This window comes from Leopardus geoffroyi, chromosome C3, assembly GCF_018350155.1.
Source record: "Leopardus geoffroyi isolate Oge1 chromosome C3, O.geoffroyi_Oge1_pat1.0, whole genome shotgun sequence".
Taxonomy (NCBI): domain Eukaryota; kingdom Metazoa; phylum Chordata; class Mammalia; order Carnivora; family Felidae; genus Leopardus; species Leopardus geoffroyi.
Genome location: NC_059338.1, coordinates 58,986,611 through 59,003,340, shown reverse-complemented (window position 1 = coordinate 59,003,340; position 16,730 = coordinate 58,986,611). Strand labels below are relative to the sequence as shown.

The 16,730-nt window shown below is 50.2% G+C and overlaps 1 protein-coding gene across 1 annotated transcript in view; it reads left to right on the top strand.

Moving 5' to 3' along the window:
- Positions 1–9,834, top strand: part of MPZL1 (myelin protein zero like 1) — a 66,879-nt gene extending 57,045 nt beyond the window's left edge. Inside the window, exon 6 of the mRNA XM_045453048.1 lies at positions 7,299–9,834. Within this exon, the coding sequence (XP_045309004.1) occupies positions 7,299–7,400 (102 nt within the window). The 3' untranslated portion in view covers positions 7,401–9,834. The remainder of the gene's footprint in view (positions 1–7,298) is intronic.
- Positions 9,835–16,730: the final 6,896 nt, after the last annotated feature.

Here is a 16,730-nt window from a genome sequence, read left to right as displayed (position 1 = left end):
TGTTTCTTTTGAATTGCCTTTTTCTCTTATTATTTCTGTCTTTCATATTAGAAGCTTTACTCAAATGCCCAATGATCCTTGGCTATCCATCATATTTAATTAAGGTACTCAAATCTGGGGGCGCCTGGGTGGCTCAGTCGGTTGAGTGTCTGACTTTAGCTCAGGTCATGATCTCACAGTTCTTGAGTTCAAGCCCCACATCGGGCTCTGTGCTGACCCCTCAGACCCCACTTCGGATCCCCATTACCCCCTCGCTCTGCCCCTCCCCCCCCCCCCAAAAAATAAGTCATTTGAAAAATGAGGTACTCAAATCTGATCAGCTCTTTGTGCAGAGATAGAGCTTCCCGGGGAGGGGGGGGGGAGCTTCTCTGTTTGTATAAAGTGCTGGCTGTTTTCCAGTTCGGGGCCTCTAAGTGCCAGTTGCAGAGGGTCCTTTCTCTTGAGGTAGTCAATTTTTCCAGAAGGAAATCTGATCTCCGGCTTGGGAGTTGAACAGAGGAAGGAGAGATGAGGGGTCACTGTTCAGGAAGCAGACTCGCCCACCCCGTTTTCAGTGCAGACACCTCCCCCTGCCGTGCCTGCTGTTCTTGAGTCAGAGACTGCCTCACTTCCTGTGAGCAAGCCCCCCGGGGTTCTGCCCAGGCCTGACTCGATGGCATTTTCTAGGGGTTGGTGAGAATTCACGCACCGTGTCGATCTCTATTGGCATTTTTCGGCATTTGCGAGATAACACCAGGTTAGCTTTGTGGTGTTCCTCATAGTCGATTCTTGGCTTATTTCTCGGGCTCAGTGCAGACCCCTGAAGGCCCCTGCTCTCCCCATCCTGTTGTAAAGCAGGGTTTCTGTTCAGGTGGCATGGACCTGGAGTCCCCTGGGTCTTCCTCGGTTATTTTCATCTTGCCTACCAAACTCTTTAGTTTCCAGTGGTGCTTGTTAAAACTAGTTTCTGCCTTGCACGTTTCTGGAATTTACCAATCCTGTGCCAGTTAACCCAAGGCTTGGAAGTGGACCGTGTGATTTCCTAGCAAATGTATCTTCTAGTATTTGTTTCATTTAGATTTGCGTTTAGTGGGCGTGTCAACTTACAACAGGGAATGTCACCCTAAGGTTAAAACATTCGCTTCACTTACTCTGCAAGCCCCGTAGAGCGTTAGCAGGTGACCCTGGTGTGTGTTTTTATTCACCACCACACGCTACCTTCAGCTTATGTCTCAGGGGTGCATACATTTCAGAGCCCCAGAGTATTTAACGGAGGTGGTTCTCTCCAGAATCCTTTATGGTAGCTGTGTCTTCAGTTTGTTCAAACTAAGGCCACAATGGTTTTCACAGTTTGGGAAACTTGACCTCATTAGGGAATTTAGGAGATTAAATACGTTTTATAAGTTGGGCACAACCAAACAATAATTCTTTTAAGAATCTAATCATCCCGGGGCGCCTGGGTGGCTCAGTCGGTTGAGCGGCCGACTTTGGCTCAGGTCATGATCTCGCAGTCCGTGAGTTCGAGCCCCGCGTCAGGCTCTGTGCTGACCGCTCAGAGCCTGGAGCCTGTTTCGGATTCTGTGTCTCCCTCTCTCTGACCCTCCCCTGTTCATGCTCTGTCTCTCCCTGTCTCAAAAATAAATTAAAAAAAACGTTAAAAAAAATTTTTTTTTTTTAAAGAATCTAATCATCCCAAGGGGCGCGTCGGTTAAGCCTCCGACTTCAGCTCAGGTCACGATCTCGCAGTCCATGAGTTCGAGCCCCGCGTTGGGCTCTGGGCTGTTGGCTCAGAGCCTGGAGCCTGCTTCTGATTCTGTGTCTCCCTCTCTCTCTGTCCCTCCCCCGTTCATGCTCTGTCTCTCTCTGTCCCAAAAATAAATAAAAACGTTAAAAAGAAAAATTAAAGAATCTAATCATCCCTTTGTATGTTCTGTTTTGATCACTTCCACACACAGGTGAGCGTTTACCGTATGTGCAGTGTGGGCCGAACACGGGAGATGCAGGGGTGATTAACACCCAGGCCCTGCCCTGGAGAACCTTCGAGTCTCCTGGGATGTTGAGATCATTTTTAGGATTTTCCATTATGTGGAGAATTTTTTTATACATAGCCTAACGAATAATTGTTGTCATTATTGTTTTTTAATACCCTGACCAACAGCCTTTAGGAAATCTTTGTATTTAGGTAAACTCCAGGGTAGTGTTTTCAGAATTAATGATGTGTGAGGTGCCCGGGTGGCTCAGGCGGTTAAGCGTCCAACTTCAGCTCAGGTCACGATCTCGCAGTTCATGGGTTCAAGCCCCTCAGCATTGGGCTCTGTGCTGACAGCTCAGAGCCGGGAGCCTGCTTTGGATTCTGTGTCTCCCTCTCTCTCTGCCCCTCGCCCACTCATGCTCTGTCTCTCTCTCTCAAAAATAAATAAACATTTAAAAAATTTTTAAAAAACAATTAGTGATGTGTTACAAACTAGCACTGACTCTGGGGTCTAGCCAATGGTGTTAACTTGGGGAGAATTGTTTAACTTCAGCGTCTGTTCTCGTCTCTGAAAGAATGGGTTAGGGCAAGTTGACCTTCTCATTTTTCTTCTTCTTCTTCTTTTTTCTTTTTTTAAGTAGGCTTCATGCCCATTGTGGAGCCCAGTGTGGGGCTCAAACTCACAAGCTTGCGATCAAGACCTGAGCTGAGATTGAGTTGGACGCTTAACTGAGTGAGCCACCCAGGCACCCCTCATTTTTCTGTATTTAATTATAAGGGCCCCTGGTGCACTGCGCTTTATAAGAACAGGTTTAGGCAGTTGCTGCCCACCTTAGCAATCAGGTCGGTGAAGTAGGGGTGTGGATGGGAATATTTTCGGACGATCCCTTGGTGCTTTCCTCCAAGGGTTCTACCGTGACATGTTCCCTGATCAGCAAAACCTTCCATTTCCTGCCTGCAGGCGTCATCCTATCTAATAGCATTAGTAATGACCACTTGGATGAGTAAATACCTCCATGCTATCTTATCAGAAGACGAGTAGCATACTCGTCATAGTGCATCCAGAATGCACTAACAAGGAAATTTACAAAAGATGTAACACCCGGGCAGGACATTAAGTTTGCTGTATTATTTGTCTGTCCTTGGTCACCGTTTTTGTTATAATTGGAAGATTTAGTAACAGAAAGCTTGAATAAAAGTGGCTTTCAAATTAAGTAAGAGGCTTATGGGGCGCCTGGGTGGCTCAGTCGGTTAAGCGTCTGACTTCAGCTCAGGTCATGATCTCGCGGTTCGTGAGTTTGAGCCCCATATCCAGCTTTGCGCTGACCACTCAGAGCCTGGAGGCTGCTGTCTCTCAAAAGTAAAAAAACTTTTGGGGCGCCTGGGTGGCGCAGTCGGTTAAGCGTCCGACTTCAGCCAGGTCACGATCTCGCGGTCCGTGAGTTCGAGCCCCGCGTCGGGCTCTGGGCTGATGGCTCAGAGCCTGGAGCCTGTTTCCGATTCTGTGTCTCCCTCTCTCTCTGCCCCTCCCCCGTTCATGCTCTGTCTCTCTCTGTCCCAAAAATAAACGTTGAAAAAAAAAAAAAGTAAAAAAACTTTTTAAAAAAAGGAAGAGGTCTGTTAACTCACAAGAGTCCCAAGCACTGTACTTCTGTCTGGGTTCTTCCGGTCTGTGGCCCAACGGTGTCGTCCACACCAGTTCTTTCCATCGTATCCTCTGCATATTGTCTTTATTCCCAGGCTCCTTCCTGCAGCTGCCCTGGTTCCAGGCCGGACATGAGAAGAGGCAACAGCTGGGGAGGGGGGCAGGGAAGAGCTGAATCTCCTTCCCTGCAGTTTTTATTATGGAGGAAAACCTTTACCTTTATTATGGAGGAAAAACTTTTGAGTCCCCTTTGGGGCCAGGTCACATGCTGTTGCCTCTTCCAGGCATCTGCAAAGGGACAGGAATTATGACTGACTGCACCCCTGGGGGCGGGGCAGGGTGGGGTCATTTACCCAAGCAAAGGGAGGGTGAACACCCAAACCTAAAGCAAGGTCCTTCTAGCGAATCGGATGTGGAAGGTTGGATGAGCAAGGGTGTTCGGTAGGCCCTCCTTGGGGTATCGCGGCATCAGGGATGAGAGGTACCATTCTTTCTTTGTAAAGCTTAGTTTAAAATAATTTCTGTGGGTATCTTTTCTGAGGAGTTGGCTTTCTAGATCCTTTTCTGGAAATGGTTCATGTTTCATAGGCAACAGGCAGGCCTCGGGGGAGGGGTGATTAAATGGACTAGTTCTGTACTGGTCAGCTGGGTGCACAGACCTGGTGATGCTTGAGGAAGCCCCCCCACCCCGGGCACTGCCTCACCCTGTCCCCACAGCAGCCCGGCGAGGCACGTTGTCTTGTCCCTGCTTTACACACGGAGAGACTGAGGCTTGGTTAGGTGTAGTCACCTGCTCAAGGTTACTCGTTAGCGGCAGAGCTGGTGTGAGGCCCAGATCTGTCTGGCTGGAAGGCAGGCAGGTGCTCATGGCCTCGTGTCTGTCCGGTTCTTTTCAACTCTGTTTTGATCGTCAGTCTCATGAACCTCGGAGTCGTAATACGCAGCTGCGTTTCACATCTGTGTGCGGCAGAGACACGAACGCCGACAAAGGTGTTGAGCGAAAGTCACCGAGCACGTGGTGGAAGCAGGTGTTCTGTCTCGGTGGCGCCTGTGCCAGGGGCTCAGGTGTGACTGAGGTTAGAAAGGGTCGCAGAGACCATGGCAAGTGGGTGGCCGGACACACTCAACACAGTGGCTTCGGCCTCCTCGGTCTCCCCCAGCCCTCTCCCCTCACCCTCACCCTCACCAGTACGTTTTCATATTGGAATACATTCCATGCACGTGGAATCCAGGAGTAGCTTTCTCTAATTGGCGCTAAAAGAAAAGACCCGGGTCAAGCGGTTCGTGTCTTGAAATATTTTCAGGAGTTAAGGATAATTTGTGTAGTAAATAGTTGGGAAAAGATATATCCAGAGCCATTTTTCATTTGATTGTTGTTACTTCTTAATGGAAAAGTTCCCTCACCATCCCCTGCCCTCCCGCCAAAAAAAAAGTGGAGGGTGGAAAGGGTGAGTGCCAAGATGTACGGTAAAAACAGCTAGATTACTGAAAATGCTGTTCCGGGCGTTGTTTTAATTCTCGAGTCCCCAAAAGTGACTGTCTTAGCAGTGGCAGTCATTTCCAAGTTGATGTTGATTCCCTGGATCCTCTGTGTTCCACAGAGACCAAGGATACTTTCAGCTTCCAATTAATCCTGAGAACCCAGCTTCAGAGAGCTGTTCTAGATTGAACTAGACCTGGGGCACCTGGGTGGCTCCGTCAGTTGAGCGTCCGACCTTGGCTCAGGTCATGATCTCACAGTCTGTGAGTTCGAGCCCCACATCAGGCTCTGTGCTGACGGCTCAGAGCCTAAAGCCTGCTTCAGATTCTGTGTCTCCCTCTCTCTCTGTCCCTCCCCCCCTGTGCTCTGTCTCTCTCTCTCTCAAAAATAAATATTAAAAAAAAAATTTAGACTGAACTAGACCTGCCAGCAGATGCCTGATCTTGACCTACATCCCAGAAGTCCTTTGGTTCCATTACGTCATCCACCCCTTCACCCAGCACCTGCTGTGTCTGCCCAATACTGCTCTAGGCACGTAACTAACAAAATCCCTGACCTCAGGACCCTATTCTAAGAGGGAAGGAGAGTGAGGGCATTGGATAGTGGTAAGCAATTTGTAAAAACCAAACCCATCAACAGGAGGGAGTTTCTTTTATTCTTTAGTGATTTCCCAGTTGCTTTCAACAAATTGTTGTGTCCTCTTGTCATGAAAGACCGCACTGTCTCACATGAGAGGCCTTAATTGGTATTTTAACATTGACTGACCGATTCTCAGATTATTCTGTGTTCTTTTTCTTCTTTGCTTTCTCTGTTCTCTTTCTGTTCCACTCCCCTAGTGTGTCAGTTAAACCTAATGCAGTGTAACAAACCACCCCGAAACATAAGGGCTTCAACAGCCACCATTTATTCGGCTCCCAATTCTCTAGGTTGGTTGGGTGGGTCTTCTGGTCGGGGGGCAGAGCAGCTGATCTCCGCTGGCTCACTCGTGCACCTGCCATTGGCTGGACAGTCTACAGCGGTCTCAATCGCCGTCTGTTAGTGGGCAGGCTGCGGGCCAGACACACAGTTCGAGTTCGAGTGCCCACACCCCCCCAGGATCCGCCGTGACACCCGGGGGGATGCAGGCTGTGGGCCTCCTAGGTGGGAATAAGGATGTTTAGTCAAAACACAGGCTTTTGGCTACCGAGCTTATGATTCCAAAGTTGGAAGCTTAAGCACAGTATTCGACTTCTCAAGGAGAGTTTTCCTGGATCGGGAGAAGAGTTGACTTTGGGTTTGATTGGACCTTTCTTTTACAGTTGGGGCCATTTTGTTGTTGTTTACAATTTTAGAATCTCTGGGTTGGAAGGGTCTATAAGGGTCATGAAATGCAAGCACCGGTCTGATATTTGAAACCCCAGCCTCTGCTCAGACCTCCTCCCCAGGCGTCCAAGAACTCACTGTGCCCCGCCCCCCCCACCCTACCCCCCTGCCCGCAGCCCACCTTCCCTGGCTGCCTCCGCTGGGACGCTGCAGCCCCCTTCCTCCCTGCTGAGGCCGAGGGGAGGACCTCTTCTACACTCGTCCATGCAGGGTTTTCTTTGCATCGTAGCTTCTTGGTTTTTTATTTTGAAATAGGAAAAATAGTTACCTGCCCTTAAATATTAAAGAAGCAGTACTTTTATTGGTTATGATAGGATCAGACTAAAAGGATTATATGGTAGGTATGTACATGGGAGAATATTTGAAGTGTTTTTAAGCACCTATTTGTACAAAGCGACCAGTTCAAATCGTTCGTGACTTTGCTGGCATCCAACACACTGGTTTCCTACGTGCAACATTCTGAGGCTCACCACGTCCGTGGGTCTCAGGTTGGTACAAGTCCCCATCTTCGTCCTCGGATCCCAGTTCCCAGGGTTGAGGAGCCCTGTGACAGGGACTAAGATAAGGGTAATTCCTGAGAAGGAATATTGCATTGTATAGAAACTCCCAAACAGATACACAGCCACACAGAGTAAGGTAACACCTCTGGGCACCAGCATTAACTGTCCCAGAGCAGCCCAGCCTTGGTGATAAAGTCAGTCCTAGACATCCTGCTCCTAAGAGATCTTCTGGAAGACCTTCCGAAGAAGGAACCCTTTACTCTGGAACCCTAATGTTATCACTCTAATGATTGCTTCTGCACCTGCCCTCGAAGGGACCACCCGTTTCCCCAGATCCCTAACTGTCCTTCTCTTCTCCAGGGCCCAGTCATATATGCGCAGTTAGACCACTCTGGCGGACATCACAGTGACAAGATTAACAAGTCAGAGTCTGTGGTGTATGCGGACATCCGGAAAAATTGAGAGAAGACCCAGAACGTGTCCTAAGCAAGAAGCAGATCCAAACTGGACTCTTACGCAGCAAGTGTAGCCCGTGACCACGTGTGGCCTTGGAGACCTGGGCAAGGACGAGCACATGTGTATTCATGGAGGGAGGAAAAGACGTGTATAGACGATATGCGTAACTATTCTATTTAATCCGATGTGGGGAGCCAGTGTTGCATGATGAAAAGATGCTATGACTCTATGTGTATATAAATTGTCTTGCTGTTTTGTGCTTTCCTTCAGGGTCATTTACAGTTGAGCAAAGTCAGAAACATTCCTGTCGCTGTGCTTTAGGTGTGGTTCGCCTTACCGGAGGTGGTAGCCCATCTTTGTATTCGAGTAGACGTGGCCCTTTGGTCTAAGGGCTTAACCGGTCTTAGCTTTTATTGGGGTTGGAGAGTGGGGATACCGGTGCCGGGAGCACGTCCAGGGTGGCCTCTACCCAGTGTCTGCACCACCTGTTCGGCTGTCGTTTTTAGAAAACATCCACGAGCTCTGCCACTTGGGACACCGTTTGAGGGTTTTTGTTGGTGTTTGTCTCTCTAAAATCCAGGCGTGGGTTTCTTTGTTTTTGTTCTTGTTTTTTGCTTCGTGTGTGAGGCTTACTTTAACGTCACGCCCTTTATCTTATCAGTGTGTGGACCCATCATAGCAAGACTAGCAAAGGGTGAATGCCAAGGTCACTTCTTTCCAGGTACTTTCAGATCAATGCCATACACACAACTGAAGTAGAAAAGCCACGCCTTGCTTGAGGAGTGCGGTAGCGTTTGGAGGCTAAAAGGTACCACTTAACATTCTTTGCCAGAGTCTTATACAGCGGAAGGAGACGAGCTTCATTTCCTTTTAAGTGGGCACAAATGGGCTAATTGGAAAGCCAGCCCGTGGTACCCCAGAGCTCTCGCTGGAGAATCGGCCTTGTAAAAGCTTCCGTCATCATTCCGGCAAGAGGCAGCGTCCGTCGTGGCTCTGCAATAGCTTCTCGGTGCCTCAGAGACCTCGGAGGTTCAGGACAGTCTAGGTTTTTTTAAATCAGCAAGCAGGGCTGTTAGCACCATTCTTTCGGGAATCTCTTCTCATTCCCGTTTCGGGGCTTTTTTTGGTGGTTTGTTTCTGGTTTTCCTTTTCTTTTTTGGCTTTTCCTTTTCTTCCCACTTTTTCCCATTCACATGGAATTGGGAAGCAATGAGATGAGGAAAAATCTAGACACTTTGGGTATTCTTTCCAGTAGCTCATTTTCTTCCACTGACTACCCCCACCCCCTGTCGGGCCTCTGAGTTTTTATCTTTTGCTGGGAGTGAAAAGCATGGTGAAGGTCCTCGAGCACATTTACATTGTCATTCCCCCTTTTTCTAGATTATTTTGTTTTAACAGAATTTAACAGGCCCCCAGCCAGCCAGGGACGCAGAGGGCTCACCCCGAGACATTTCTGCAAAGCGGTCCACTTTTGCCTGGCGTCCTAAAACTTCCTTGCGTCCATTGTGAGAACTACAGGAGCCTTTAAAAGACGTGTGTGTGTGTGTGTGTGTGTGTGTGTGTGTGTGTGTGTTGGGGAGGATGGGGGTGCTGGGATTGTCACCCTTCTTCAAACTGATGCCAAGTTAACAATATTCTTGGCAAACCTTTGCCACTGTGAGAATCTGTGACCGAGACTGTTTTTAAGGCAGAAAGAACACGAATTGTTGAGAGACCGAATGTGTGCCTTTCTACGTGTAATGGTTCCTTACAGTCGCTTTTTACAGAGAAAGGGCCACTCTCCTTTTTCTGCACAGGTCCTGTGAATAAAGCATACATTCCTGACACCTCCTGACAGCAGGAGTCCCGATTCCTTCCTTTCCTTGCTGGGACCCTGTGCTCGTGAAGCTGCCACCTGGAACCAGCCCCGCCCGCCCCGCCTCCCCCACCCCTGAGGTTGCCTCCCGCCAGGCCAGGCGCCCTCCCCACCCGGCCAGACACCTCGGGCTGCCATGTCAGCACGTGCACGGTGGCCGAGAGTCCCCCACCACGCTGCAGCGCCCCCACCCCGCTGGGTCCGCGGGGCAGGCTTGTCTGAAGGAAGCTGCTAGCAACTGGGGTAGAGCGCCTCGGGGGCAGGGCTTTTGCCTAACCTCCTGTGGATTTTTGGGCCCTTCCTCTTGGCTGCCAGCGTGCCTGGGCCTGGCCACACAGGACACTGGCCCAGTTGCCTTTTCCGTGTCCAATTATTGGCAGAATGAGACCTTTTAAAGTTACACGTGATTTTTGTAGGGGGCCACCTAGAAGGGATTAGAGGTGCGAATTCCAAACCACCTGTAGTGTTTCGATGGAAATGTATCCGGCTAGGGGAAAAACCATCAAGTTCATTAATTTTTTGTTTTTTTTCCTTTCTCGATTGTACCTTTGTGAATATTTTAATACATCTTTTTCAATTACTGAACTGTGTCGTGTGTTCATTTTTAACCAAGGAGAGAAAGAGAGAAAAGCCTTTTCGCTCCTCCCACTCCGGCCACACTGGCCTCCTCCTTCTTCAGAAACACCAGACATGTGCCGGCCGCGGGCCCTTTGCACCTGCCGCCCCCTCTCTGCCTGGAGCGCATCCTGCACCTGTTTGTGTGGTTTGCTCCCTCACTTCCTTAAGCGTCTGCTCAGATGTCACCTCCCGGAGACTTTGTGCCACATACAGAGCAACCTCACCCACCCCCTGCCGCTGGCCCTCCCTAGCCCCCTTACTCCCACCTCGTTCTTCTCCCTCTGTCCAGCTGTACGTGTGCTGCTGTTTTCCCCTGGTAGCAAAAGCACCAGAACTTTGCTGTTTTGTTCACTGCTCTGTCTTCAGTGCACAGGATAGTACCTGGCACCTGGGGGCTGAGCAAATGTTAACTGGTTGGATGATAGTGGCTAGTCCTTCAACAGAGTTATGTTGAGAACTGTCCCGTGCCAAGCGGTGTGCCAAGATTAGGAAATAAAATGAACAAGACCTAGCTCCTCAAGGACCTTGCCACAGAGTAGGAGTGACAGGGGACATAACAGAAATAACTAAGAGCTACTAAGGACTTGCTACGTGCCGGGCACGTTGCGTTGCTTGCTCTGTGTTGCATTATGAGTTTACGCTGGTTGTACTCATCTTAGACCCGCTTTTAGACAGTGTCACGCTTAGGGTATATAACTTGTCCAGGGTCACTCGGCTAATCAGATCCAGAGAGGCAGGGCCGGGCCTGGGGCTGTTTGATCCCAAGCCCTGTTCTTAACCACTGCGCCCTTGGCATAGCTCAAAAAAAGAAAAAGGGGGGAAAAAAAAGATCTCTTCCTTATGCAAATAAGTGTGCTGTGTGCCTGAAATAGTTTTCTGTGTTCCTTACGAGCCGGGTGGGGGTGCAGTGAGGGAGGTGGTTAAGCCGTTGCTGGAGGCCCAGGGGCCTGAACCTCAGTTTGGAAAACTATATGGGGACAGCCTGTTGAGAGCGGTGTCACAAGTAACGTCTTACTAATAAGCGTGGATTTCCTGTGATTTATTAATTTAGTAAATTACCGTGGAATTTACTGCGAGTAATGGAAACTCGCAGGTGTTCTGCAGGTTCCACCCCGGTGGGAACTGAACCCTGGGGCGGTCCCGTCAGCGGAGGCGCTGGTCTCCGAGCCACACAGGGAACCTGCCAACCAGATAGGTGACTTCTGAGGGTGGCCGTGGCCCGGGTGAGCTGCTTGGGCGGTACCCAAAGAGGAGACCTCACGCTCTTACCCCCTTGATGCTGAAGGCTCCCTCCCCATCCTTCTGGGCGATTCTAGTGCTAACCAGCTTGGATTTAGGAACCGGATGATGTCATCCTCCCGACTGTCCATGGAAGCTGAGGGGGCAACCTCACGGAGGAGGAAAGTGGCATTTGTAGTGTTAGTGGAGGTGGCATAAGGAACTGACCACCTGTTTCATGGCAGGTTCCCACGCAGACACATTTTTCCCGTATATTCAAGATCGTGGCATAAAGAATTTCCAACAGGCACAAAAGAGAACAGTAAAGCCCATCCTCAGCGATTGCCTCATCCACCCCTTTTGGCTTTTTCCTCTTTTCCGAATTAAAACAAATCCCAAAACATGTCAGCTCACCCCTACATTCTTTGATGGGCATCTTGTAAAAATATGTACGTTTACGGGGCACCTGGTGGCTCAGTCGGTTAAGCATCCGACTCTTGACTCTGGCTCAAGGTCACGATCTCACGGTTTATGAGTTCCAGCCCCGCGTTGGGCTCTGAGCTGATGGTGCAAAGCCTGCTTGAAATTCTCTCTCTCCTCTCTGCCCTTTCCCTGCTTGTGTTCTCTCGCTCTCAAAATAAACTTAAAAAAAAAAAAAGAAAAATACGTACATTTTCTTACATAACCATAATACCTTGTCACATTTAACAGAAACTTTTTTTTAATTTTTATTTTATTTTAGAGAATGAGACTGTGAAAGAGGAAGACGGAGAGAGAGAGTCTTCATCAGGCTCCTTGCTCAGCACAGAGCCTAACATGGGGCTCAATCTCACGACCATGGGACCGTGACCCGAGCCAAAATCGAGAGTTGGTCGCTTAACCACCTGAGCCCCCCAGCCGCCCCCAGAAGCATTTTTTTTAAAAAAACGCATTTCAACAGTTCCTTGATGTCATCTAATACTCAAACTTCCCCCTGTCTCAGAACTGGCATTTTACAAATGGTTTCTTCGAGTGAGGGTCCAAATGTGGTTCCGGTGAAGACTTCCCTGCCTGTTTCACAGACAGGAGCCTAGTACCCTGCAGTTCTCTCCCTCAGCACTGTCAGGCTTCTGTGTGAGGAGGGAAAGGACCAGGCCATTAACACCCATGGGGCCTTCCCTTGGATAGATGCGCCGTATTTAAATTTTTTTTTCATGTTTATTTTAGAGAGAGAGCGTGAGCAGGGGAGGGGCAGAGAGAGAGGGAGACACAGAATCCGAAACGGGCTCCAGGCTCCGAGCCGTCAGCACAGGGCCCGACGCGGGGCTCGAACTCACGGACCGCGAGATCGTGACCTGAGCCGAAGTCGGACGCTTAACCGATGGAGCCACCCAGGCGCCCCGATGCGCCGTATTTGAAACCACTTCTGACTTTGTGGATGTTTCGATTGTCTCTAGTTGTCTTGTTTCTGTCCATCCCAAGCGGTACTGTAATTGTCACGTGTTAGGAACCACTGAAAAAAAAAAAGGCGAAGGTAAATTATTGGCAGGCAGGGGGACCTGATGTCTGAGTGTCACGACGGTGGCTTTCAAGCTCACCTCCCCGTCACATCCTTCTGAAAGCCATCGGGGACTGGCAGAAGGGCCACCGACTGGAGCTGTGGGAACAACTGAGGGCAGGAGGCGGGCCGGACCCCCAGCACCCAGAGGGGGCCCCGGCTGTGTTTACAAGGAAGGAAACGAGCCGTTCAAGCTCCCAGAGGGGCTGCCACTTCCAGCCTGTTTCCTCCCGCAAACAGGATGTTTAACTATTGTCCCTTCTTGGCTCCGATTTGGGTTGGATTGTCGGTTCCTCACAGACCTTGTGGACCGGTTTGCAGGGCTCCTGAAGGTAAGGAAGGGGCTGGGTTTTTTGTTTTTTTTTTTTCTTTTTTTAATCTCTACAATTGGGAAGAGGAAGTCTGGCAGGTTTAATATTCCCACATCTGCGTTGGAGCCCCGCCCTCCAGCACTGTGTGCCTGACACATTTGGGGTGATTCTGAACCCGAATTCCTTTCTGCTGAGGGACTGGGGGACAGGGCAAAGCCAAGGCCAGCTTGCTGAAGGTCTGAGGTTTGCCTTCTCCTTGATACGGACTCCAAGGACATGGAGTTTTGAATCTAGACCCATTCTTGGTTCTTTCTCCGGCTTTGCATAATCTTTTTTTTTTTTTTTTTAACGTTTATTTATTTTTGAGACAGAGAGAGAGCATGAACGGGGGAGGGGCAGAGAGAGAGGGAGACACAGAATGGAAAGCAGGCTCCAGGCCCTGAGCCATCCGCCCAGAGCCCGACGCGGGGCTCGAACTCACGGACCGCGAGATGGTGACCCGAGCTGAAGTCGGACGCTTAACCGACGGAGCCACCCAGGCGCCCGTCATTTTTTTTTTTGAAATCATAGTTCCTTTCAACTAGATAAAAGAAACATAAATTTTTAATTTATGTTGAGGGGAATCTCTTAGAATGTACAACAGCCCCCGAGGAATGTGGAACATTTTGCAAAACCCTGCCCTTGGCTCTTGCTGGCCCAGCAGAACCCCAGAGGGTTTGTTTATAACATGTCTGGACCTTCCTATCTGAGTAAAAGCCCCGGCCTTTGCTCTGTGTAAGCGATTCCTGAAGATAGTTGCTCTGCCAGAGGGAGAAATGTTTCTGAAAAGCCTGCCCAAGGATTTTCGTCCCGAAGAATGTAAAATGTCTGCGGGCCACATGGGTACTGGTGGCCAGCACGGGCCGCCCTGTGTCCCTGCGCCCAGGCAGCCCAGCCGAGCTCCGGGGTTCAAGCTTGTGGAACAGCACCGCATCCTGGAACAGAGCTCACAAGGCAGACGGCGCAGCCTGAATCCCTCTGACACAGGACACCTCAGGACATGCCAGGCTCTCGGAGAGGAAGCTGAGCTAATGACTTCGTGTTGGCCCAGTGAGGTTGCACCAGAAAGAAGAAAGCCCGTGGGAGAGAAGGAAACAGGAAGAGAGCTCACACCTGGCTAGAAATAACTGGCCTCCTTCCATGTCCTGTCTAAAAAAAAAAAAAAAAAGAAAGAAAGAAAGAAAAAAGTACCATGAGAGAAACCGAACGATCTGCGTTCCTATTGTAGGTTTTGTCTATTTCGATTCATTTCAAGCTTTTAGATTATGGCTCTTCCAGGACTGCCCTCCATGCCTTCTCCTCCCTGTCAGCAGGCATGCATCAAAGTCATTGCAAAATGCAACCCCTTCCCCTGGAGGCCGGGGGATGATAGGAAGGAGGACAGCCTTACAAAGCGGCCTCGCCAGCGTGCGCCCTGGGCACTAGACCGACATCAAATGTGTTGTTAAGCACCAGTTGGACGTCCTGGAATCACATTAATTGGAGAAATACATATGGATGAGAGGTGTAGGCGATCCAGCCTGATACATTTTCTCTTCTCCCCTCTGATCCAAGCTGCTACCCTTCTTTGCTATAGAAACGCCCCAGTTCAACCTTTGGGGGTTCTGCTTTGGCGTTTTTAAGGTCAACGAAATTACTGTGGCGGCCAGCGGCCGCATGCGGCCATTTACATTTAAATGATGTAAGATGAAATCAGACTTAAAACTCAGATCCACGGTCACACTAACCACACTTCAAACGCTCGGTGGCTACCTGTGGCGTGGGACAGTACTGGACAGTGCAGAGATAGGGCGTTCCTGCCTCACAGAAAGTTCTGTTGCACAGTGCTGGGGTAGACCGTGAGGGGGCCGGCAGGCCTTTGCTTAGCTGTGCACACATGCTCATGGAAGACTGGTGAAGGCTGTTCCAGCGGGGAAGAAGAGCCCAGAGGTTCAGGGTGGGAGAGAGAGAGAGAGAGAGAGAGAGAGGCCAGCGTGATTGCAACATTGGATTTGGCGGGGAGCCAGGCCTTGAGAGCCTGGTTAAGAAACTGGGATGTTGTCCTGAAGGCAAATCGGGTTTTACACAGGGGACAGAGCAGTAGCAAACGGGGATATGTGCAGGTTAGCAAACTCACCCCGCCCACCGGTGGGGGAACCGCAATCTGAAACCGGAAGGGGAGTGCCTTGCGTGGCTGTTGGAGGAGCTCAGTCACAGATGACCAATTGGATTTTCAGCGGCAGTGGGAAAGCAGATGGTCAGGGGGGCCTGAGGGTCAGGGAGAGTGTGAAAGGGCTTTGGCAGATTCAGAGACCGGCAGGGGCTGGAGAGAGAAGACTCGGGAGGAACAGTGACCAGCGCCCCCGACCCATGGGAAGCTGGGTCACGAGCAGGTGATCCTGGGGGAGCTGGGGGCTGGGGCGGAGGCGAGAGGGGGTGATGTAATAGTCCATCTAGCAACTGCTAGAAGATGCGAGTGCCTGGCCCTTCCCAGTTCCCAGTTTACTGGGCTTCTCCCTATGTATTTGTGATTTTTGAGCACCCTCCTTGAGAGGCCAGTCTCTGAGTTCAGTGCGATCTGCCTCCTCTCAAATCAAAGACCTTATCTCCATTTCTGCTGCGCCTTCCCTCCTGCAGGATAAGGTCCCAGCCCCCAGGCCGTCTGGTCCAGGAGGCCTTTAGCCCCGAAAAGCAACCCCCTGCCTCCCACATCATCATTTCCCCCCTCCCTCCCCCACCCCCACTCAGTGGAGCTCGTTCAGACCAAGTGGGAGGACCATGGCTTCCAAAACCTCTCCAGCACCGAATACCAGGTCCCCACCTGGAAAGGTCCTATGTCTTCTTCCAGGAAGCTTCCTAGAAACTTCTAAAGCCACGTTAGGGGGCGTGCCCCCCCATTTTGTTCTCCCACAAACCCTATGCGGTCCGCTTTGCAACTCTGCATTTTCATTGCCTGCTTGTTCCTTCTGCGGAATTCTGAGTGCCTTACCTGAATTAACTCCTATCAACCGTATTATAAGATAGAGAGTATTAAATCCCCACTTGAAAACAACAGAACTGGGGCGCCTGGGTGGTTCAGTCAGTTAAGCATCCCGCTCTTGGTTTCAGCTCAGGTCATGATCTCACCGTTCGTGGGTTCGAGTCCCATGTCGGGCTCTGCACTGATGGTGTGGAGCCTGCTGGGGATTCTCTCTGTCTCCCTCTCTACCCCTCCCCCTGCATGCACTCTCTCTCTCTACCTCAAAAAATAAACTTTTTTTAATATTTTTTAAAATGTTTGTTTATTTTTGAGAGAGAGAGGCAGAGTGCGAGCGGAGAAGGGACAGAGACAGAGAGAGAGGGAGACACAGAATCCGAGCTGTCAGCACGGAGCCCGACGTGGGGCTCGAACCCACGAACCGCGAGATCATGACCCGAGCCGGGGTCAGACGCCCAACCGACTGAGCCACCCAGGTGCCCCTCAAAAAATAAACTTTAAAAAAAAAAAAGTAAAAAAAAAAAGTAAAACAATGGAACTGACACACAAACAGGTTGAATAACTTGCCAAGGCTAGCAACTGGCAGTGTGGAGATCCAGTGCGGTGATGTCCCAGGCCCGCACGTGTCCCCTCCGTGCCGGCTGGTTCTCATCGGTCCTTGCAGCGGCAGCACAGAGCCGGGCCGGTGCGGTCGATGTCAAGGAAATTTTGTTAATCTCCACAAGGGTCCACATAGTTCACGCGTTCAGTAAATACTACGTTCCTACTCCTCAGGGGGCCTGGAGGAATGAACTCGAGATGA